Source organism: Macaca fascicularis, chromosome 14 (assembly GCF_037993035.2).
Source record: "Macaca fascicularis isolate 582-1 chromosome 14, T2T-MFA8v1.1".
NCBI classification, from domain to species: domain Eukaryota; kingdom Metazoa; phylum Chordata; class Mammalia; order Primates; family Cercopithecidae; genus Macaca; species Macaca fascicularis.
In genome coordinates this window covers 47,206,156-47,229,086 of record NC_088388.1, presented here as the reverse complement: position 1 = coordinate 47,229,086, position 22,931 = coordinate 47,206,156, and the positions used below count along the sequence as shown (strand labels likewise).

Genomic DNA, 22,931 nt, shown 5'->3' with positions numbered 1-22,931 from the left:
TGGTAACATAGTGAACATATTGCAGTAGGAAAGGGGATTTAGTCAGGTTGTTATATGAGCACTTGAACTTTTTAAGGTGTCATAAGCCAGTTAATCTGCCACAAAGAATTTAAATTTCAGGATTCGAGTTTCTTCAGAGGAAGACACTGTGGACATCTGTGGTCATGAACTTTTGAGTGGCAACAGCCCAAACAGGTCAAGTGTCTTTAAGCTCCAAACAACAGGCAGCATTACTGTGAATGACCATTAAACTCAAATGCCAAATGATGTAGTCTCACTCCAAGTTCTAGCATCACAATATAATCTCTATAACCTTCTGTACAACTTTACAATGGAATTGTATTTTAATGATTCTGATATCAGATTAAACTTTCCAAAAAGTTACACATAATTCAGGTCAATTTTTTTTTTTTACAAATATTAAATAAGACTTGCATTTGGAGGATTAAAAAGTCTAATATTCTCTTTCATTATTTATTCATGATTTCATTTTGTCTTGAGCAATTTTACTAAAAGCAACTCAATTTTATTAGGTGTTTTTCTGTTTCTCTTAAAAAACAGCTTTTGATTTTGACTGTCCTCTCAATGATGTCTAGTTTCTCTCTCATTAAGAATTAAACTTTTTCTTTCTCTTAATTTCCTTTTTTAAAAAATTATTATTATACTTTTAAGTTCTAGGGTACATGTGCACAACGTGCAGGTTTGTTACATATGTATAAATGTGCCATGTTGGTGTGCTGCATCCACTAACTCATCATTTACATTAGATATATCTCCTAATGCTATCCTTCCCACTTCCCCTCACCCCAAAACAGGCCCCGGTGTGTGATGTTGCCCATCCTGTGTCCAAGTGTTCTCATCGTTCAATTCCCACCTATGAGTGAGAACATGCGGTGTTTGGTTTTCTGTCCTTGTGACAGTTTGCTGAGAATGATGGTTTCCAGCTTCATCCATGTCCCTACAAAGGACATGAACTCATCCTTTTTTATGGCTGCATAGTATTCCATTGTGTATACGTGCCACATTTTCTTAATTCAGTCTATCATTGATGGACATTTGAGTTGGTTCCAAGTCTGTGCTATTGTGAATAGTGCTGCAATAAACATACGTGTGCATGTGTCTTTATAGCAGCATGATTTATAATCCTTCGGGTATATCCCCAGTAATGGGATTGCTGGGTCAAATGGTATTTCTAGTTCTAGATCCTTTAGGAATCGCCACACTGTCTTCCACAATGGTTGAACTAGTTTACAGTCCCACCAACAGCGTAAAAGTGTTCCTATTTCTCCACATCCTCTCCAGCACCTGTTGTTTCCTGACTTTTTAATGATCGCCATTCTAACTGGCGTGAGATGGTATATCATTGTGGTTTTGATTTGCATTTCTCTGATGGCCAGAGATGATAAGCATTTTTTCATGTGTCTGTTGTCTGCATAAATGTCTTCTTTTGAGAAGTGTCTGTTATCCTTCGCCCACTTTTTGATGGGGTTGTTTGATTTTTTTCTTGTAAATTTGTTTAAGTTCTTTGTAGATTCTAGATATTAGCCCTTTGTCAGATGGGTAGATTGCAAAAATTTTCTCCCATTCTGTAGGCTGCCTGTTCACTCTGATGGTAGTTTCTTTTGCTGTGCAGAAGCTCTTTAATTAGATCCCATTTGTCAATTTTGGCTTTTGTTGCCATTACTTTTGGTGTTTTAGTCATGAAGTCCTTGCCTATGCCTATGTCCTGAATGGTATTGCCTAGGTTTTCTTCTAGGGTTTTTATGGTTTTAGGTTTGACATTTAAGTCTTTAATCCATCTTGAATTAATTTTTGTATAAGGTGTAAGGAAGGGATCCAATTTCAGCTTTCTACTTATGGCTAGCCAGTTTTCCCAGCACCATTTATTAAATAGGGAATCCTTCCCCCATTTCTTGTTTTTGTCAGGTTTGTCAAAGATCAGATGGTTGTAGATGTGTGGTATTATTTCTGAGGGCTCTGTTCTGTTCCATTGGTCTATATCTCTGTTTTGGTACCAGTACCATGCTGTTTTGGTTACTGTAGCCTTGTAGTATAGTTTGAAGTCAGGTAGCGTGATGCCTCCAGTTTTGTTCTTTTGGCTTAGGATTGTCTTGGCAATGTGGACTCTTTTTTGGTTCCATATGAACTTTAGTTTTTTCCAATTCTGCGAAGAAAGTCATTGGTAGCTTGATGGGGATGGCACTGAATCTATAAATTACCTTGGGCAGTATGGCCATTTTCACGATATTGATTCTTCCTATCCATGAGCATGGAATGTTCTTCCCTTTGTTTGCGTCCTCTTTTATTTCATTGAGCAGTGGTTTGTAATTCTCCTTGAAGAGGTCCTTCACATCCCTTGAAAGTTGTGTTCCTACGTATTATATTCTCTGTGAAGCAATTGTGAATGGGAGTTCACTCATGATTTGGCTCTCTGTTTGTCTGTTATTGATGTATAGGAATGCTTGTGACTTTTGCACATTGATTTTGTATCCTGAGACTTTGCTGAAGTTTCTTATCAGCTTAAGGAGATTTGGGGCTGAGACGATGGGGTTTTCTAAATATACAATCTCGTCATCTGCAAACAGGGACAATTTGACTTCCTCTTTTCCTAACTGCATACCCTTTATTTCTTTCTCCTGCCTGACTGCCCTAGCCAGAACTTCTAACACTATATGTTGAATAGGAGTGGTGAGATAGGGTATCCTTGTCTTGTGCCAGTTTTCAAAGGGAATGCTTCCAGTTTTTGCCCATTTAGTATGATATTGGCTGTGGGTCTGTCATAAGTAACTCTTACTATTTTGAGATATGTCCCATCAATACCTAATTTATTGACAGTTTTTAGCATGAAGGGCTGTTAAATTTTGTCAAAGGCCTTTTCTGCATCTATTGAGATAATTATGTGGTTTTTGTCTTTGGTTCTGTTTATATGATGGATTACGTTTACTGATTTGCATATGTTGAACCAGCTTTGCATCCCAGGGATGAAGCCCACTTGATCATGGTGGATAAGCTTTTTGATGTGCTGCTGGATTCGGTTTGCCAGCATTTTATTGAGGATTTCTGCATCGATGTTCATCAGGGATACTGGTCTAAAATTCTCTTTTTTTTTGTTGTGTCTCTGCCAGGCTTTGGTATCAGGATGATGCTGGCCGCATAAAATGAGTTAGGGAGGATTCCCTCTTTTTCTATTATCGGAATAGTTTCAGAAGGAGTGGTACCAGCTCCTCTTTGTATCTCTGGTAGAATTTGGCTGTGAATCCGTCTGGTCCTAGACTTTTTTTGGTTGGTAGGCTCGTAATTATTGTCTCAATTTCAGAGCCTGTTATTGGTCTATTCAGGGATTCAACTTCTTCCTGGTTTAGTCTTGGGAGGGTGTATGTGTCTAGGAATTTATCCATTTCTTCTAGATTTTCTAGTTTATTTGCGTAGAGGTGTTTATAGTATTCTCTGATGGTAGTTTGTACCTCTGTGGGATCGGTGATGATATCCCCTTTATCATTTTTTATTGTGTCAATTTGATTCTTCTCTCTTTTCTTCATTAGTCTTGCTAGCAGTCTATCAATTTTGTTGATCTTTTCAAAAAACCAGCTCCTGGATTAACTGATTTTTTTGAAGGGTTTTTCGTGTCTCTATCTCCTTCAGTTCTGCTCTGATCTTTCCATGTTTAGTGCTTCCTTCAGGAGCTCTTGTAAGCCAGTCCTGGTGGTGACAAAATCTCTCATTTGCTTGTCTGTAAAGGATTTTATTTCTCCTTCATTTATGAAGCTTAGTTTGGCTGGATATAAAATTCTGGGTTGAAGTCTTTCCTTTAAGGATGTTGAATATTGGCCCCCACTCTCTTTTGGCTTGTAGAGTTTCTGCCGAGAAATCCACTGTTAGTCTGATGGACTTCCCTTTGTGGGTAATCTGACCTTTCCCTCTGGCTGCCCTTAACATTTTTTCCTTCATTTCAACCTTGGTGAATCTGACAATTTTGTGTCTTGGGGTTGCTCTTCTCAAGGAGTATCTTTGTGGCATTCTCTGTATTTCCTGAATTTGAATGTTGGCCTGCCTTGCTAGGTTGGGGAACTTCTCCTGGATAATATCCTGCAGAGTGTTTTCCAACTTGGTTCCATTCTCCCCGTCACGTTCAGGTACACCAATCAGACGTAGATTTGGTCTTTTCACATAGTCCCATATTTCTTGGAGGCTTTGTTTCTTTTTACTCTTTTTTCCTCTAAACTTCTCTTCTCGTTTCATTTCATTCATGTGATCTTCAATCACTGATACCCTTTCTTCCAGTTGATCGAATCGGTTACCGAAGCTTGTACATGCATCACGTAGTTCTCGTGTCATGGTTTTCAGCTCCATCAGGTCATTTAAGGTCTTCTCTATGCTGTTTATTCTAGTTAGCCATTCGTCTAATCATTTTTCAAGGTTTTTAGCTTCTTTGTAATGGGTTCGAACATCCTCCTTTAGCTTGGAGAAGTCTGTCATTACTGATCTTCTGAAGCCTTCTCTCAACTCATCAAAGTCATTCTCCTTCCAGCTTTGTTCCATTGCTAGCGAGGAGCTGCATTCCCTTGGAGAAGAAGAGGTGCTCGATGTTTAGAATTTTCAGCTTTTCTGCTCTGCTCTGGTTTCTCCCCATCTTTGTGGTTTTATCTACCTTTGGTCTTTGATGATGGTGATGTACAGATGGGGTTTTGGTGTGGATGTCCTTTCTGTTTGTTAGTTTTACTTCTAACAGTCAGGACCCTCAGCTGCAGGTCTGTTGGAGCTTGCTGGAGGTCCACTCCAGAGCCTGTTTTCCCAGGTATCACCAGTGGAGGCTGCAGAACCGTGAATATTGCAGAACGGCAAATGGTGCTGCCTGATCGTTCCTCTGGAAGCTTTGTCTCAGAGGGGCACCTGGCTGTATGAGGTGTCAGTCAGCCCCTACTGGGAGGTGCCTCCCAGTTGGGCTACTCAGGGGTCAGGGACCCACTTGAGGAGGCAGTCTGTCTGTTCTCCCATCTCAAACTCCATGCCAGGAGAACCACTACTCTTTTCAAAGCTCAGTTGGAAATGCAGAAATCACCTGTCTTCTGCCTCACTCATGCTGGGATCTGTAGACTGGAGCTATTCCTATTCGGCCATCTTGGAACAAAGACCATTCAGGTCTATTTTTTCTACAAGTAAGAGTTTTGCTAAATTACAAAACCCCATAATCACAAGTATTGAATTTTTAAAAAATTAAACACACTTAATCCTGTCAATGTTAATCAAAATAAAAACTTCAGAATGCCGTGGCATTTATGTGACCAATCTGAGTTTTAGAATACAAATACCAGCTGTTTATCCCATGAACCATTTTTGCAAGGCTGAGGCAGTGAAAAATCGCAAGTCAACGTACGATTCTTTATGTTTTATCACACAAGGGATATCTATGGAGGGTACAGAGTGACGCTGAACAGATCATAAAGCACAAGAGACATTAGTTATCTCCCTCCCCAGCATCTCCTTCATCTCCCTGGTTTTCTGATGTCTACAGAGTGAGACTGTCCCTAAGTAACTGCATGATCAGAGTGCTGTCTTTTTAAGACTCTTCATTCAGTGTATCCAATTCAGCAATTGCTTCATCAAATGCTGTTTTTGCCAGGCTGCAGGCCTTTTCAGTAGAGTTTAGAATCTCATAGTAAAAGACTGAGAAATTAAGTGCCAGACCAAGTCAAATTGGATGTGTAGGCTGTATTTCTTCTTTCTTACTAATTTCAAATGGTTCCTGATAAGCCTGCTAGAAGTTCAACATAGTGGTTTGTTTATTGTCTCCAGATGCCACTTCAGAAAGATACCTAAAATAATCTCCTTTCATTTTCAAGTAGAACACCTTTCTCTCTGGTTGTATAGAATTGGGAGTAAGATATTTGTCCAACAGCTCCAGAACGTCATTGCAGATGTCCTGCAGTTCTGCTTCCATCTTCTCATGGTACTCTCTGCCCACCTGCGGCTTCTTCTCTTTCCTCTGTTTTCTGCTCAATGCTGGAGTGACACGCCAGGAAGAGCAGCAGGCACCTACCACATTCTTGTAGGCAATTCTCTCTTCGTTGGAGAATTCATGCCTCTGTTCCCTGACTGCCTTCATGGCTACAGCCATATCATCACGGCACTCAGCCTGCTCAGTGAGTTGGCTTTCTGTACCAGCTCACTTTTGTCCACTGTCATTCCTGTGGAAGGGCTGCAGGGGACAAGGATGCTTCCGAAAAAGCTCCGAGAGAGATGACCACTTCCTTCCCAAGCCCACTCCTCAGGCAGCGGTGGCGGTGCCTGCCATTGCTGCAGCGATGGTGGCAGCAGCTCCTGTATTCAGATATTTTTAAAGTTCAAGCAAAATAAGGCAAAATGCCTTATAACTTGGTTCTGTGTAGTCAAGAATTAACTTTACCCAAAGAGAGGCCATGCCTTTGCCCTTGGCTCCTGGAGGTGATTTCTAAGCCCTTGTAATTTCCTGACGAATTAGAGCGTCCTGTATTTACACCAGACAGTCTAACAATGTGATTTATGGGGGGCTCTTTGGGCCATGCAGTGATAGTTAACAGCTCAACCTCTGGAGGAGCTGGAGACTAAAGGGTAACCTCACAGGCAGTCAGTGGTGTCTATCTACCTGATAAAAACTCTAGACCCAAGGCTCAGGTGAGCTACCTTGGTCGGTAATACTCCATGCATGATGATACATACTGTTACTGGGAAAAATCAGCACTGCCTATGACTCCACTGGGAGAAGACAACTAGAAGCGTTGCACTCGGAACTTTCTGGGTTGCACAAGTGTCTTTCCTTAGCCTACTTTAATCTGCATCTTTTGCCATAATAAGTCATAACTGTGAGTATAACAGTTTTCAGTGAGCTTTTAAAGTCCTTCTAGATAATTATAGAACCTTAGGGTGGCCTTGGGAAACCCTGAACTTGCAATGAGTGTCAGAAGTGAAGGTGGTTTTGTGAACTTCCAAACTTTACAGGTACTTAACTAAAGGGTATTTTCTTACCTAATCAAGAACTTGCTCTTCATGGCAATTTGTAGAGTAAGTAAGTCGGTCTCCTTCAAATGAGGCTATGTAAAAAGGCAACACATTTTTCCACACTCACTGAATATACAGATTAAAATATGTCAGAGAGTGAGCTCCCTTTCACAGACTTAATATGAATTAAAGTCTTAGTTGTTCAGTCATCTGGACAGAATTTAGACCAAATAAAAATCTCTAATTTCTTTTACTGTACTTAAAAAGTCCTTTAAAGAAAGTGAAAAAGCCAATTTCTACAAGAGTTTGGTTTAGAATTTCATATCCAAAGGGTGATTCATGAAATGATGACTATTGAAGACCTCATTAAGTCCCCATTTTATAGTATAAGGATGCATTAGCAGAAGGAATTTTAAAAACCTTTCTAAAAGAACCTGTCTTATAATCTATATATTTTATGATGGTTCTTGTGAGATAGGAGGGAAAATCCTTCTCCCATAGATTAGGTACCTAAATGATATGACTATAATTAAGCATTCAATCATATGCAACAGTGGTGGTATTCCATTAATTGGCACAGAAGTTATTAGAACTAATGAAAACTTAAGGGTCTTTTTATAGTTAGTGAATTTTTCACACATAAACACATCAACATACTTTGTTAAAGCTATTATATCTGGTCTAATGGGTCAAATTATACTGATGCTAAACTTTTAAATCCCTATTTTTAAAAACACACATTTAAATCCTGGAATTTACATTGTATTTCTCTTTATAGAATATGTTCAGGCAAATGCTGCCATAACATCACCAAATAAGTCCTTGCCAAGACTCTCCAGCCAAAGCCATTAACACTCAAAATAGGAACCAAGCTGAGGCAGCAGTCGCTCAGCCTATAAAGGTCACAGTTCACCTGAGGAAGCTACAAACACCAAGATTAGACCTAGTCTTATCTCCATCACACACAGACTTCACTGTGAAGTATATCTAAACTTTTAAAAATCAAACTACTTTGTAAAACAAAAAAAAGGAATTATAACTAAGATCCGAAATTAAAAAGTCGAAAAAGAAAAACCCAGTTTTTCAAAGAAGTAAAAGAAAAACTCATCAAAGTTCAAAATTCGATGAACCACGCCACTTTAAGATACTGTTTATGCAAACAAATAAGAAAAAAGATTTGGTGGAAGATTCTCATCTACTTTGTGAACACTTACCAAACAAAACTTTTTTCTCAAACATCTTAGGAGAAATTTGAATATTCTCTATACCTGCTATAACAAGAAGAAGAAGAGATTTTGGCCTCCTGGGTTCACACCATTCTCCTGCCTCAGCCTCCTGGGTAGCTGGGACTATAGGCGCCCACCACCACGACCGGCTAATTTTTTTGTATTTTTAGTAGAGATGGGGTTTCACCATGTTAGCTAGGATGGTCTCAATCTCCTGACCTCGTGATCCACCTGCCTCAGCCTCCCAAAGTGCTGGGATTACAGGCGTGAGCCACCGCGCCCGGCCAAAAGTATAGCCTCTGTAGGCCAAACACTTAATCTAAGATGGCCAGAGAGAAGAACAGCATTGGATAAGACAGTCAAGAAAAACTTGTCATGTTTACTAGCTTCTATCCTCAAAGAAATATTAACAAGTAAGCTCTCTTATTTTTCTTTACCTTTTCCTTTCTTTATCTAAATATACAGTATGGACTAAAGAGTGGAAACTACAGAAACAAATCATTCAGCTGCGGCATTTTCAGGGTTTTCCACTCCCACATTTTTAAACAACACTTTAACAAAGGTAAAACAAAGATCCCTGAATCTCTGTTAATAGCAGCCTTCCAAACTTACTGTTTCTGATCCTTGTTTATTTGATTTTTAGAAACAAAATCTTAAAATGACATTTTTAAAACTCAGAGGTTGAAATATACAGTATTTATGAAGTTTTACCAAGAAAAATTCTGTGGTAGGTATTGGCTTTAACTGGGAATAAACACCTATTCTTCAATTTTACTATTATTAAACTGCAACTAGTAAAAAGTCAAACTGTGTATATGTTAAGGGCCTAAAGCCTAGGATTCAGAGCTATAAATCAAGTACAATCATCTATATAGCTTTTTAAAATAAGTCAGCCTTCGAAAGAGAACTTTCACACTCTGCTGAGACTGGAGTAAAGAAGTGCCAAAGCCTTTTAAACTTCCTCTTTTTTTGCCGGGGCAGGGGTGGTGGTTGTGGTAGAGAAACTTTGTGGTGGCTCACCTGGTGCCCATCAATACCCACTATTTTTCAGGGATCTTGTATGTGAAACTGATTAAGATAGGTATAGTCAATTTATGTTTTGTGTCTATAGTAACAGGAAAAAGAATCTTTGTGTTAAGTTTCAATGCATACTACCAGTTATTTTATTATTATTATTATTTTTGCTACATGAATCGGTTTGTTCCTTCATTATTCACCGACTACCACGTCCTCATTCCCCTAGAGTTTTCAAAACACTATGTAAACTGAGGTTGAAGATATCTATAGCACTCTGGTAAAAGGACTCTACACAGATCAAACAAACCTGGAGATTCTGGCACAAGCAAAGTATAGTTGAGAGTACACCCTCCAAGGGACTTCATAAAGAGGCCAATTAGTCCACTGACATTCCTCACACATAAATTCGTAACATGTGGAAGTATCACTAAGTGGAACACCATTCTTTTCTGGGTACCGTACTATATACTGACATTCTTGAACATCTGGTAAATTTTAAATCTTTCTTAATTCAGATTACACCATAAAATTAAAATCTAGGCCGGGCGAGGTGGCTCATGCCTGTAATCCCAGCACTTTGGGAGGCCGAGGCAGATGGATCACCTGAGGTTAGGAGTTTGACCAGCCTGGCTAACATGGTGAAACCCCGTCTCTACTAAAAATGCAAAAATTAGTGGGTGCGGTGGTGCACGCCTGTAGTGTCAGCTACTCAGGAGGCTGAGGCAGGAGAATCGCTTGAACCCAAGAGGCAGAGATTGCAGTGAGCCAAGATCACGCCACTGCACTCCAGCCTGGGTGGCAGAGCGAAGCTCTGTCTCTAAAATAAAATAAAACAGAATGAAATCTACAGAGTGAAACTGCTAAGTTTCAAAAAGAACAAGGGAGCCTGGTGCAGTAGCTCACATCTGTAATCCGGGAGGCCAACGTGGGTGCATCACTTGAATCCAGGAGTTCAAGGCCAGCCTGGGCAATACAAAAATTAGTCAGGCATGGTGGTGTGTGTCTACAGTCGTAGCTACACAAGAGGCTGAGGTGGGAGGATCACTTGAGCCCAGGAGATGGAGGTTGCAGTGGGCAGACAGCACTACTGCACTCCAGCCTGAGCAACAGAGCAAGATCCTGAATCAAAAAACAAGGACAGGCCGGGTGTGGTGGCTCAGGCCTATAATACTAGCACTTTGGGGGCTGAGGCAGGCGGTGAGGTCAGGAGTTGGAGTTGGAGATCAGCCTAGCCAACATGGTAAAACCCTGTCTCTACTAAAAATATAAAAATTAGCCAGGTGTGGTGGTATGCTCCTGTAATCCCAGCTTCTCAGGAGGCTGAGGCAGGAGAACTGCTTGAACCTGAGTGGTGGAGGTTGCAGTGAGCCAAGATCGCACCACCGCACTCCAGCCTTGGCAACAGAGCAAGACCCTGTCTCAAAAACAGTAACAAAAAAAAACAAAAACAAACAAACAAACAAAAAATAAGGATAAATAATCATATTCATTCTTTCTCATGGCCTCGGTAACAGAGTAACAGCCCAAATTCTGACCATTGATAAACAGAAAACGTGACTGCGGATTCTAATATCTAAATGATACTTTTATGTTTCTGCTTTCCTTTAATGTAAGTCTAAAGTTCAACAGACTACTAAAAGTTCAACAACTACTGAAACATGAAAAAAATCAAGTAGGCAAAGATCAAAGGGTAGAAAAATAATATATATTAAAGGATATCTTAGATTATCATAATTTGTCTCTAGCCTATATGCCTAAGACAGTACTTTTGAAAATGCACAGCAAAATATTAGTTGATTTGATTACCTGTTCAAAAATCATAAACATGAGATCTGATTCCACATATACCATTTTCCACACATTTCCTATTCTTTGGATATATGGAAATAATCTAAGCTACAAAAAATGCTTCATATCTAATGTACTGAAACAAGTTAACATAAAAAGATATTTGTAAACTATGGTTCTCTACAAATCAAAAGGATTATACTATTATCTCAACGAGAAACAGGGTGACAAATAGCACTATTCCTATTTTATTGATAATGCCCGAACCAAAACAGAGAGCTTCACCAGATTTAGTGTGCTTTGCTTATGGATTAAAGACCTTTTATCATTTAGGTTTCTAACGCCAAACATTTTATTATATTGCAGTTACATTAATGACAAATACATTTTAATAAATCAAAACCACACAACTGGAACCTGAATAGTGTGTATCAATGAAAAAAACAGTGGAAATAATGCTTTTTGGGGTAGGGGACGACATCTACATCAGACCTCAGGATGGTTACAAATTATCAGAAAATATAACAGAAAAATAAACTTCACAAGATTCTGTATTCATTCAGGAACTCAGCAAATCTCTTTAATGGTGAACTTCTATATGCCAAGCCCTCTTCTGGATGTTGAATGTGTGGGTAGGGGGTTGGAGGGGTGATTGGTGGTGGTGGCAGCAAATTGGTAAGGATAGGCCTGGCTGATCCATGCACAGGAAATAGGCCGCGGGCAAATCCTAAGACAGGAGACCAGTAGGAGATGAGGTCAGAAAAGTAATGGGGAAGAAGGCAGGATCATGTACGGCCTTCTGGGCCCAAGAACTTTGGACTGAACTCTGAGTGAAACAGGAAGTCGCCTGAAGGTTTTGAGCAGAGGAGTAATACAATTTATTTATATTTTATTAGGATCACTCTAGCTGCTGTGCAAAAAAGAGAGATGTAGGGGGACAAGGAGAGAAGCAGAGAAATCTTGTGGAAGGCTTTTGAATTAAATTAGATGAGACATAAAGGTAACCCGGATCAGCACTGGATATGATCAGATTCTAGATATATTTTGAGGACAAGAGGATTTCCTGATGAGGAGTCAAGGATGACTCCGAAGAGTACAGAGTAGGTAACAATGGAGACAGAGATGGGGCAGGTGTTAGAAAGATTGAGAATTCGGTTTTGGTTGTGTTGAGTTTGAGATGACTATTAAGAATCCAAGGGGAGATACTGAAAAGGCAGTTGGATATAGGAATCTGGAGTTCAAGAGAGAGGTATAGGTTAGAGACATAAATTTGAGAACTGGGGGCACAGAGATGGTATTTAAAGCTATGAGACTGGTGGAAATTATCAGGAGAGTGAGACTACACAGTGCCAAGGACTAACCCGGGGTCACACCAATGTTAAGAAAAATGGAAGAACTTGCAGAGGAGACTAAGTATGAGTACCTATGAGAGAGGAAGAAAATCAAGTGAGCATGGTGTTCTGGAAAATGAGAGGAAAATGCATCAAGGAGGAAATAACCAACTGTGTGAAATGCTGCTGATAGGACAAGATGAGGATAGTAACTATCCATTGGATGTAACCTCAAAAAGGTTATTGGTAATCATGACCAGTTTTAGCAAAATGGTATGAGAAAAAGTCCAAAAGGAGGAGGTTTAAAAGAGAAAGGGAGAAGAGGTATTGAAGATAACAAAGACAGTTGTTTCAAGGAGTTATTCAGAGAAGAATAAAGATACCCAATAGTGGTGGCAGGAAAAGTGGAATACAGAAGAGGATTCTTTTTTAATTTTTTTTTTCCCCCAGATGGAGTCCCGCTCCATTGCCCAGGCTGGAGTGTAGTTGCCTGATCTCAGCTCACTGCAACCTCTGCCTCCAGGGTTCAAGCAATTCTCCTGCCTCAGCTTCTTGAATAGCTAGGATTATAGGCATGCACCACCACGCCTGGCTAATTTTTTGTATTTTAAGTAGAGACGGGGTTTCACCATGTTGGCCAGGCTGGTCTCAACTCCTGACCTCATGATCCGCCCACCTCGGCCTCCCAAAGTGCTGGGATTACAGGCATGAGCCACTGTGCCTGGCCTAAAAAAATTGTTTAGATACATAATATTTGTGCATATTTATGTGGGTAACATGATATTTTGTTGCCTGCACAGAATGTAATGATCAAGTGAGGGTTATTTAGGGTATCCATCACCTTGAGTATTTATCATTTCCATGTGGTGGGAACATTTTAAGCCTTCTAGCTATTTTGAAATAGACAATACATTGTTAACTATAGTCACCCTACTTTGCTAACAAACATTAGAACTTATTCCTTCTATCTAACTGTATGTTTGTACTCATTAAACAACCTTTCTTCATAAGCCCTATCCCACCCACACACACTTCTTAAGTCTCTGGTGTCTATCATTCTACTGTCTACCTCCAGGAGATCAAGTTTTTTAGCTCCCACATGAGAACATTTGATATTTGTCTTTCTGTGCCTAGATTATTTCCAATTCCATCCATGTTGCTACAATGACATGTTTTCATTCTTTTTTAATGGCTGAATAGTATTCCATTGTGTACATATACCTCATTGTCCTTATCCATTCATCTGCTGATAAATACTTAGGTTCACTCCATATTTTAGCTAGTATGAATACTGTTGCTATAATAATGGGAGTACAGGTATTCCTTTAATATACTGATTTCCTTTCCTTTGGATAAATACCCAGGAGTGGGATTGCTGAACTGTCTGGTAGTTCTAATTTTAGTTTTTTTACAAATCGCCATACTGTTTTCCATGGTGGCTTTAATTTACATTCCCACCAACCCTGTATGTCACCTTTTCTTCTCATCCTCACTAGCATTTGTTATTTTTCATTTTTTTGTCTTTTTAATAACGGCCATTCAAACTCTCAGGAGATTATATTTCTTTGTAGTTTTTATCTGCATTTTCCTGATGATGAGTGATATTGAGGATTTTTTCATATACCTGTTGGCCATTTGTATATTTTCCTTTAAGAAATGTCTATTCATGTTCCTTGCCCACCTTTTAATGGTTTTTTGTTTTACTGTTGAGTGGTTTGAATACCTTGCATATTTATTAGTCCCTTGTCAGATGGGTACTTTGCAAATATTTTCTCCCACTCAACAGGTTGTCTCTTTACTTTGTTGACTATCTCCATTGTTGTGCAGAAGCTTTTTTTTTGAAACAAGGTCTCACTCTGTTGCCCAGGGTGGAGTGCAGTGGCACAATCTCGGCTCACTGCAACCTCCACCTCCTAGGTTCAAGTGATTCTCTTGCCTCAGCCTCCCGAGTAGCTGGGATTACATAGGTGTACCACCATGCCCAGATTTTTGCATTTTTAGTTTTTAGGAGAGACAGGGTTTTACTATGTTGACCAGGCTGGTTTTGAACCCCTCACCTCAAATGATTCACCCGCCTCGGCCTCCCAAAGTGCTGGGATTACAGGCGTGAGCCACTGCACCTGGCCCAGAAACTTTTTAATTTAGTATCAACTCAGTAGTCTATTTTTGTTGACTTTGCTTTTGAGATATTAACTATAAAATGGCTGTCTACGCCAATGTCCTGAAGGGTTTCCCCTATGTCTTCTTCTAGTAGTTTTATAGTTTGGGTCTTACATTAAGTCTTTAACCCATCTCAAGTTGATTTCTGTATGTAGTGCAAGATAGGGGTCCAGTTTCATTCTTCTGCATATGGATATCCAGTTTTCCCACCATTTATGGACAATGATGTCTTTTTCCCAATGTATGTTCTTGGCACCTTTGTTGAAAATCAGTTGGCTGTAAATATGTGGATTTATTTCTAGGTTCTTTATTTTGTTCCATTGGTCTGCTTCTGTTTTTATACCAATACCATGCTGTTTTGGTTACTATAACCTTGTAATGTATTTTGAAGTCAGGTAGTATAATGCTTCCAGCTTTGTTCTTTTAGCTCAAGATCACTTTGGCTATTTGCCTTCTTTTTTGGTTCCACATAAATTTTGTGATAGCTTTTTCTATTTCTATGAACAATGACATTGGTATTTCGATAGAGATTGCACTGAATCTGCAGACTGCTTTGGGTAATACAGTCATTTTTACAATATTAATTCTTCATGGGCATGAGATGTTTTTCCATTTGTTTGTCTGAAGAGGAGGACTCTTCATAAAGTTTTTTTAGGGCATGGTTCTGTGTGCTGATGAGTCATCCAGTAGAGAATAAAACTTGAGAGGAAGGAACTGCTAAAGTGATGCCCCAAGTACGTTAGAGGGGATAAGGTCTAGTGGATAAATCTGTTTTAGATAGAAGCAAAGATAACCAACTTATGGTAACAGGGAGAAGGCAGATATGGTGGTGCAAGGGGGAGATAGGCATAGATGAAGGTTGGACTCTAAAGAAATTCTCTCACTGCCTTAGTTTTCTCAGTTGAAGAAAATTATATTTCAGGTAATGTAATAAGCAAACACAAAGAGCAAAAACTACTGATCTTCAATAATTTGCCTTATTTCACCTGCTCATATTAACCCATTTTACTTTCTTCTCTTAATGATTGATCTGTTTGCACATATAACCAAGCTAGGAAAATGTATGTATCTGCCAATAGTTCTACACATGTTTGGCTCACAAATAAAACTATGTGATCAACAGAAAGGTTGATGAGTTAATCAGATTTATGTTCATGCCCTGGTAGAAGGTTCATTTACATGATAATAAGTCATTTACTTCAAGTTTAAGATTATAGTACACCATTATAGGTTTTCCTCTAACAAGAAAGAGTAGTCCAAAATTTCACAAGTAAAATGTGGTTTTCACAACAGGGAGTTAGACTTTGCTTATATGGAGGAACACAAGTTTTCAAGGGGACTTACCAACAGTGGTCACAGGAGGCTGGGAAGGGTACTGAGAACTTGTTGTGGCAGGATATGGACCACCAGGTGGGTAAGGACAGCCTGGGTAACCACTAAAGACAAGGACAAAAAACATTTAACATTTAAGATGACCCAACGTTATAGTATTTTTTAAGAACCCCATTCAGGAAGTTAAGCTTGACATATGGTTATTTTACCAGTTGATGAATTTATAGTTTTAGAGCTGCAAGTGTTTATTCAATTAAAGTTCTATGGAAATTGTATTAACGACACTGGATTTACTCTTAAATGGTTAAATGCTCTTGCTTGGTCTCAGTTATATGAGTCTCACCTTCAGAGCAGCGGAAACGTAACTAGAGTATTTCTTTTTTTTTTTTTTTGAGACAGAGTCTTGCTCTGTCGCCCAGGCTGGAGTGCAGTGGCCGAATCTCAGCTCACTGCAAGCTCCACCTCCCAGGTTTATGCCATTCTCCTGCCTCAGCCTCCCAAGTAGCTGGGACTACAGGCGCCTGCCACCTCGCCCAGCTAGTTTTTTGTATTTTTAGTAGAGACGGGGTTTCACCGTGTTAGCCAGGATGGTCTGGATCTCCTGACCTCGTGATCCACCCGTCTCGGCCTCCCAAAGTGCTGGGATTACAGGCTTGAGCCACCGCGCCCGGCCTGTAACGAGAGTATTTCTAAGGACAATCCAACAGCATCAGAAGCAACAAGTAATTTGTGAGAGAACTTTTCTGATTTCTCAGTCTGTGGGAAAATGATACTATTTAATTTTTACCTGTGGCTTATTGGTAACCTTTGAGGATATTTAACCCGGAAACAGTTTTCTTTTCCTCTTTTGATAACATTCATACCAAACTCGTCTTTAAATAGTTTAAAAAAAACCTTTTTTCTCGCTTTCTGGACAGTTTCTGTCATTCATGTGTTCATATCAAAGTCAGAGGAACTTTCCTTAGAGGTATTCTACTCCAATCACCCTTGCAACAATCTCTTACCTATATACATCATTTATAATATCCCTGACAAATGGTCATCTTTCTCTATTTAACATTAAACATCATTTCAATATACTTTATAAATAGGAGTCCTAAATTTGCATTTTGGAAGATCACTCAACTATTTGGAGACTCCTAAAACTCAAATATTTGAGAACTTCTAACATTTTTCCCCTCAAGCTTCTCTTCTTCAGGTTAAATATTCTTTTTTTTTGAGACGGAGTCTCGCCCTGTTGCCCAGGCTGGAGTGCAGTGGTGTGATCTCAGCTCACTGCAAGCTCCACCTCCTGGGTTCATGCCATTCTCCCACCTCAGCCTCCCGAGTAGCTGGGACTACAGGCACCCAACACCATGCCCGGCTAATTTTTTGTATTTTTAGTACAGACGGGGTTTCACTGTGTTAGCCAGGATGGTCTCAATCTCCTGACATTGTGATCCACCCACCTCGGCCTCCCAAAGTGCTGGGATTACAGGTGTGAGCCACCGTGCCTGGCCCTAAATATTCTTAATTCCTTTAACCATTTGTCCCAGGACATGATTTTCAGATCTAATTTCTTTCCTCTGAATGCTTACTCGTCAGTGTTTCCCTTACAATGAAGAAGAAAATTAGAATAGGATGATTACTAGCTGCCTGGTTAGTTGGACAATAAATCTCAATTAATCCTACTTTACCTACAATTGTCAATTCTATGACATTTGCCTTTTACAAGCTCATTAAAATTACTGATTAAAAAGAGCCAGCCCAGACTGAGTGCAACGGGTCACACCTGTAATCCTAGCATTTTGGGAGGCTGAGGCAGGTGGATCACTTGAGTCCAGGAGTCCAAGGCAAGCCTAGACAACATGGCGAAACCATTGCTACAAAAATAGAAAAATTAGCCAGGTGTGGTGGCACACATCTGTAGTCCCAGCTACTCGGGAGGCTGAGGTTGAAAGATCACCTGAGCCCAGGAGGTCGAGGCTACAGTAACTGAGATTTTGCTACTGCACTCCAGCCTGGGCGATACAGTGAAGCCCCCGTCTCAAACAAACAAACAAACAAAAAAAAACAAAAAAACAAAAAACAAAAAACAAAAAAAAATCCTAGCCTAGAGTACTGGAGCAAGAGCTCCTTCTGAGTTTATGGTCAATAATCCTCTTTCAATGCAGTGGTTCAAACATTCTCCTATTTGTGTTATCAGCTTCCACTTTATAACTTGTCCTCAACAAAGTTTTATATATGACTTGCTGAAGATTCAATGTAATCATGGTACTTCTCTTATATATCAGTGTAAGAGCAAAATCAGGGGGGAAAAAAAGCATTTTTGTTCCTAGTGGACACACGCTGGAGGCTACTAAACACAGTACTTTTGTTTCTAGTCTCTTCAGTAATCCATACTATAATGTTGTAAAGAAATGTCAATCTTACTGAAATTTCTAAATCTACCGTTTTGAAAACTGGGATAAACTGCTCTTTTGTTTCTGGAGTTTCTCCCATTTTGCATACCTTTGCAAAGACAATGTGATCACATTGCTGAATTTTTCTGTAACTTGGTATAAAACTCTTCTAAGCCTATAGATATTAACTTCAGAGAAATCTCCATCTGTAGCCTTATTGTTCAGAAGTCCATTTCAATAGCATATCTTCAACAATTATTCCCTCTTATGTCCAAACCTCCTTTTTACTAGCAATTATTCAGTAGAAAGACTTGTAATTTCAAGGCTTCAGGTAGGATTCCATTTCTAGAACTTAATCAGAAATTTTAGGGCCTCAAGAAATCTAAAATGTATAACCTGCTTATATATTATTACCAAAGGAATCTTTCTCTATTGTCCCTGACAAATGTTCTTCTTTTTTTTTTTTTTTTGAGACGGAGTCTTGCTCTGTAGCCCGGGCTGGAGTGCAGTGGCCGGATCTCAGCTCACTGCAAGCTCCGCCTCCGGGTTTAGGCCATTCTCCTGCCTCAGCCTCCGGAGTAGCTGGGACTACAGGCGCCCGCCACCTTGCCCGGCTAGTTTTTTTTGTATTTTTAGTAGAGACGGGGTTTCACGGTGTTAGCCAGGATGGTCTCGATCTCCTGACCTCGTGATCCGCCCGTCTCGGCCTCCCAAAGTGCTGGGATTACAGGCTTGAGCCACCGCGCCCGGCCGACAAATGTTCTTCTAATCTCTGCTTACCTATCCAAAGTGACAGAATGCTTATTACCTTCCAAAAAGTTGTGAAATTAAGATAACCCAGAAATGAAATGTTTGCTAAATTAACTTTCAAAATCCTAGATATTATATATGTACATATATATATTTACCTATGATGTGTTCAGAAATCTGGCTGCATTTATCCATAAGGATTATGACTGGGTTATATGAAACTAAGAAGAGTTAGAAGACTGAAATTTCCTTGCTAATTGTTAGAGCAGCTGGAAGTCTCATCTTGGCATCAGTATATGCCAATCTTCTTTTTTTTTTTTTTGAGACAGGTTCTCACTCTGTTGCCCAGGCTGGAGTACAGTGGTGCAATTATGGCTCACTGCATCCTCGATCTGTAGCTTCAAGTGATCCTTCCACCTCACCCTCCCAAGTAGCTGGGACTACAGGTTCACACCACCGTGCCTGGCTAATCTTAATTTTTTTTGTAGAGATGAGGTCTACTATGTTGCCCAGGCTGGTCTCTAACTTCTGGGCTTAAGCGATCTTCCTACCTCAGCCTCCCAAAGTGCTGAGTGGAATTTTAAGTTAGCCCAAAGACCACCTTTGGAGAGTACTCCTAGATTACCACTGAAACAAGTATACATTTAAAACATGGGTTAGTAATTATCATTGACTTTCTAGTGTGTTATTAACAGACTGATTTCATTGTTAATTTAATTTAGTTACCTACGTTATTACTAAATGGATAATAAAGGTTGATAGTACAGGTAGTCTATGAATTAAATTTAGTTACCTATGTTATTACTAAATGGATAATGAAGGTTGACAGTACAGGTAGTCTATGAATTAAATATGACACGACAAGTTTGACCCCATTATCTGAACTATTGATTCCTGCAATGTATAGAAAAGATACGTTGTACGGTTTTATTTGAGACAGAGTCCTTGCTCTGTTGCCCAGGGTGGAGGGTAATGGCGCAATCTTGGCTCACTGCAACCTCCACCTCCTGGGTTCAAGCAATTCTCCTACCTCAGCCTCCCAAAGAGCTGGGATTACAAGCATGTGCCACCACGCCTAGCTAATTTTTTATTTTTAGTAGAGATGGAGTTTCACTGTGTTAGCCAGGCTGGTCTTGAACTCCTGACCTCAGGTGATCTGCCTGCATTGGCCTCCCAAAGTGCTGGGATTACAGGTGTGAGCTACCACACCTGGCCTTATTGCTAGAATTTTAAGGTGTGTGTGTGTATAGTCTGAAAGGAGTTTCTTTCAATCTAGAGAAAGGCAGCTCCTGGGCTGTATTTTTATTTTACAGAGGAAAGAAATGGGGTGAGTAATGACGATGATCTCAATTGGTTTTTGACCTTGAAGTCCTTGTTATTTCCCTTTTAAGAAATTTGTATATCTAGTATAGATAGCTGAAATATTAATGGAATGTTAGTTACAATGAATTCAGCCAAGGGGAAAAATATTTTATAATACCCTCTTTAAAAAAAAAAAAAAAAAAAAAAAGACATAGGCTAGGCGCAGCAGCTCACACCTGTAATCCCAGCACTTCAGGAGGCTGAGGCAGGCGGATCACAAGGTCAGGAGTTCGAGACCAGCCTGGTCAACATGGTGAAATCCTGTCTCTACTAAAAATACAAAAATTAGCCAGGCGTGGTGGTGCATGCCTGTAGTCCCAACTGCTAGGGAGGCTGAGGCAGGAGAATCACTTGAACCCGGGAGCTGAGACTGCACCACTGTACTCCAGCCCAGGCAACAGAGAAAGACTCCGTCTCAAAATAAATAAATAAATAAATAAATAAATAAATTCCAGCAATAAACCAAATTTTATCTTCCACTAAATTGCAACTAAATTTATTTTAATGCCCTAATTAGCAAATTATTTTGATTCTAGATCTAATAGAAGAATTTGTAATACAATTATTCAAAAGATAACTTTTCATTACCTGGGATTGGGAGGGTATCCGGATGGGTATGGAGAGATTCCACCTGGCATGCCTGGCATGTAGGAAGCTAAAAACAATTTTTTCACATTGTAAAAATAATATACAAGGCCTGAATAGGTAGGCTACCGAATAAGATATACATCACACTGTCAATACACAGCAAAATTTCACACAGTTAAAAAATCCAATTCTCAGCACCAAAACAAAACAAATACCTTACCCTTTCATAATCCTCAAATCATTGAACATGAATTACAATACTTACGACAACCCCAACCAAAAGAACTGGCAAACAGGTCAACCTGGTCAGCTTTTAAAGTTCTCAAGAAGTCTATAACCTGAGATAAGAGCAGGTTTAATTTCAAATTTAGAGGAAGGTAATTCTGGCCTCCTTTGGTCCCAGGTTAACTTCTTAGAGAGTAACTTCTTTATTATAGCTAATAAATCTTTTGATATTTCTTTTGTAACTGTTGACCAGTTTTAGTACAGCTGATTTTGTTGGCTTGTTTGAAGACTTTAAGAGACTTCAAATGAGTCTCTTAAAAATGAGAAGTCCTATACAAAACTTACATTATCCAGACTGTTAAAAACTAGTCTAGGTGACAGAGTGAGACCCTATCTCAAAATAAAGAAACAAAACAAAAGCTCAGAAATACTAGGGATAAAAGGTTAAAATCCAGCAAGCTTAAAGAATACTTTATATATTCTTTAAAGAGAACATGAATGCCAAAGAACTAAGATCAGTGGTGCCAAGAGGCTAATCAACATAGAGGAAGAAAAAGAGAAGTTAATCTTGACCTTAACTGACAAAAAAAAGAATAAAGAATCAGCTCTGGAGTGTTTAATGTGACTTACAGTGACTGAGTACAAAACTGAATTGCAACAGTGACAACAGTATGGTCTCTTTCTTGAATACTGCACTTCCAACGTAAATGTAAAACTCAAAGAAATTAGGGGAAAAAAATGTTGCGGGCCGGCCGCAGTGGCTCACGCCTGTAATCCCAGCACTTTGGGAGGCTGAGGCGGATTACTTGAGGTCAGGAGTTCGAGACCAGCCTGGCTAAAATGGCAAAACCCTGACTCTACTAAAAATACAAAAATTAGCCGGGCATGTGGTGGGGGCCTGTAATCCCAGCTACTCAGGAGGCTAAGGCTCAAGAATCACTTGAACCCAGGAGGTGGAGGTTGCAGTCAGCCCAGATCATACCACTGCACTCCAGCCTGGGTGACAGAGGAAGACTCCATCTCAAAAAAAAAAAAAAAAAAAAAAAAAAAAGTTGCTTAAGAGACTACCTGAGTTTCTGAAAAGGTTACTTTTGTCATAGCGGTCACTAGCTATATTATCTGAGCAAATAAACAAAGGTAACAAGACTAGGAAATATTTGGTATCTTTTTTTTTTTTTTTTTTGGTATGAAGTCTTGCTCTGTCACCCAGGCTGGAATGCAGTAACGCAATGTCAGCTCACCACAACGTCTGCCTCAGCCTCCCGAGTAGCTGGGACTACAGGCATGCACCACCACATACCTAATTTTTGTATTTTTAGTAGAGACAGAGTTTCGTCATGTTGGCCAAGCTGGTCTTGAACTCCTGACCTCAGGTGATCCACCCCCCACCTCGGCCTCCCAAAGTGCTGGGGCTACAGTCATGAGCTACCACACCCAGCCAAATATTTAGCATTTCAAACTTAAGCAAGGTACTCTACTCTCGGGCACTAGAGTCAACAGAATTTAATAAGATAAAAACAAATTTCTGATCCACAAGAATTACCAGTATCTTTACTAAAAGAAATAGTAATCCTAAAATCAAGCTTATTCTGGGAAGGTAGGGAAGGAAAGAGAAATGGGTTAAAAAATTATTTCTGTTAAATTCCCATTCGGCTTATAAACCAAGATGTTCCTCAGGAAAGAATGGATTAAAAAGGAAAAAGTATAATTTTCAGCAGAAGAAAAATGAAAGCACATATAATTTGTCTTGTAAGATAAACAAGTTCGGTTAATTATAACCTTAAAGAAAATTTACC

The 22,931-nt window shown here is 39.5% G+C and overlaps 1 protein-coding gene and 1 pseudogene across 8 annotated transcripts in view; both read right to left on the bottom strand.

The window, feature by feature from the left end:
- TSG101 (tumor susceptibility 101) overlaps positions 1-22,931 on the bottom strand; it is a 51,497-nt gene that overhangs the window by 10,328 nt on the left and 18,238 nt on the right. For 5 of the 8 annotated variants that reach the window (XM_065528408.1, XM_065528407.1, XM_005578443.4 and 2 more), the window contains 2 exons: positions 20,911-20,977; positions 15,842-15,933 (listed from right to left, as the gene is read on the bottom strand). In XM_065528408.1, coding sequence (XP_065384480.1) covers positions 15,842-15,933; positions 20,911-20,977 — 159 coding nt within the window. The remainder of the gene's footprint in view (positions 1-15,841; positions 15,934-20,910; positions 20,978-22,931) is intronic. The other 3 variants (XM_074014080.1, XM_074014078.1, XM_074014081.1) reach the window with 1 other exon arrangement.
- LOC141408469 (14-3-3 protein beta/alpha-like) lies at positions 5,386-6,313 on the bottom strand (annotated as a pseudogene).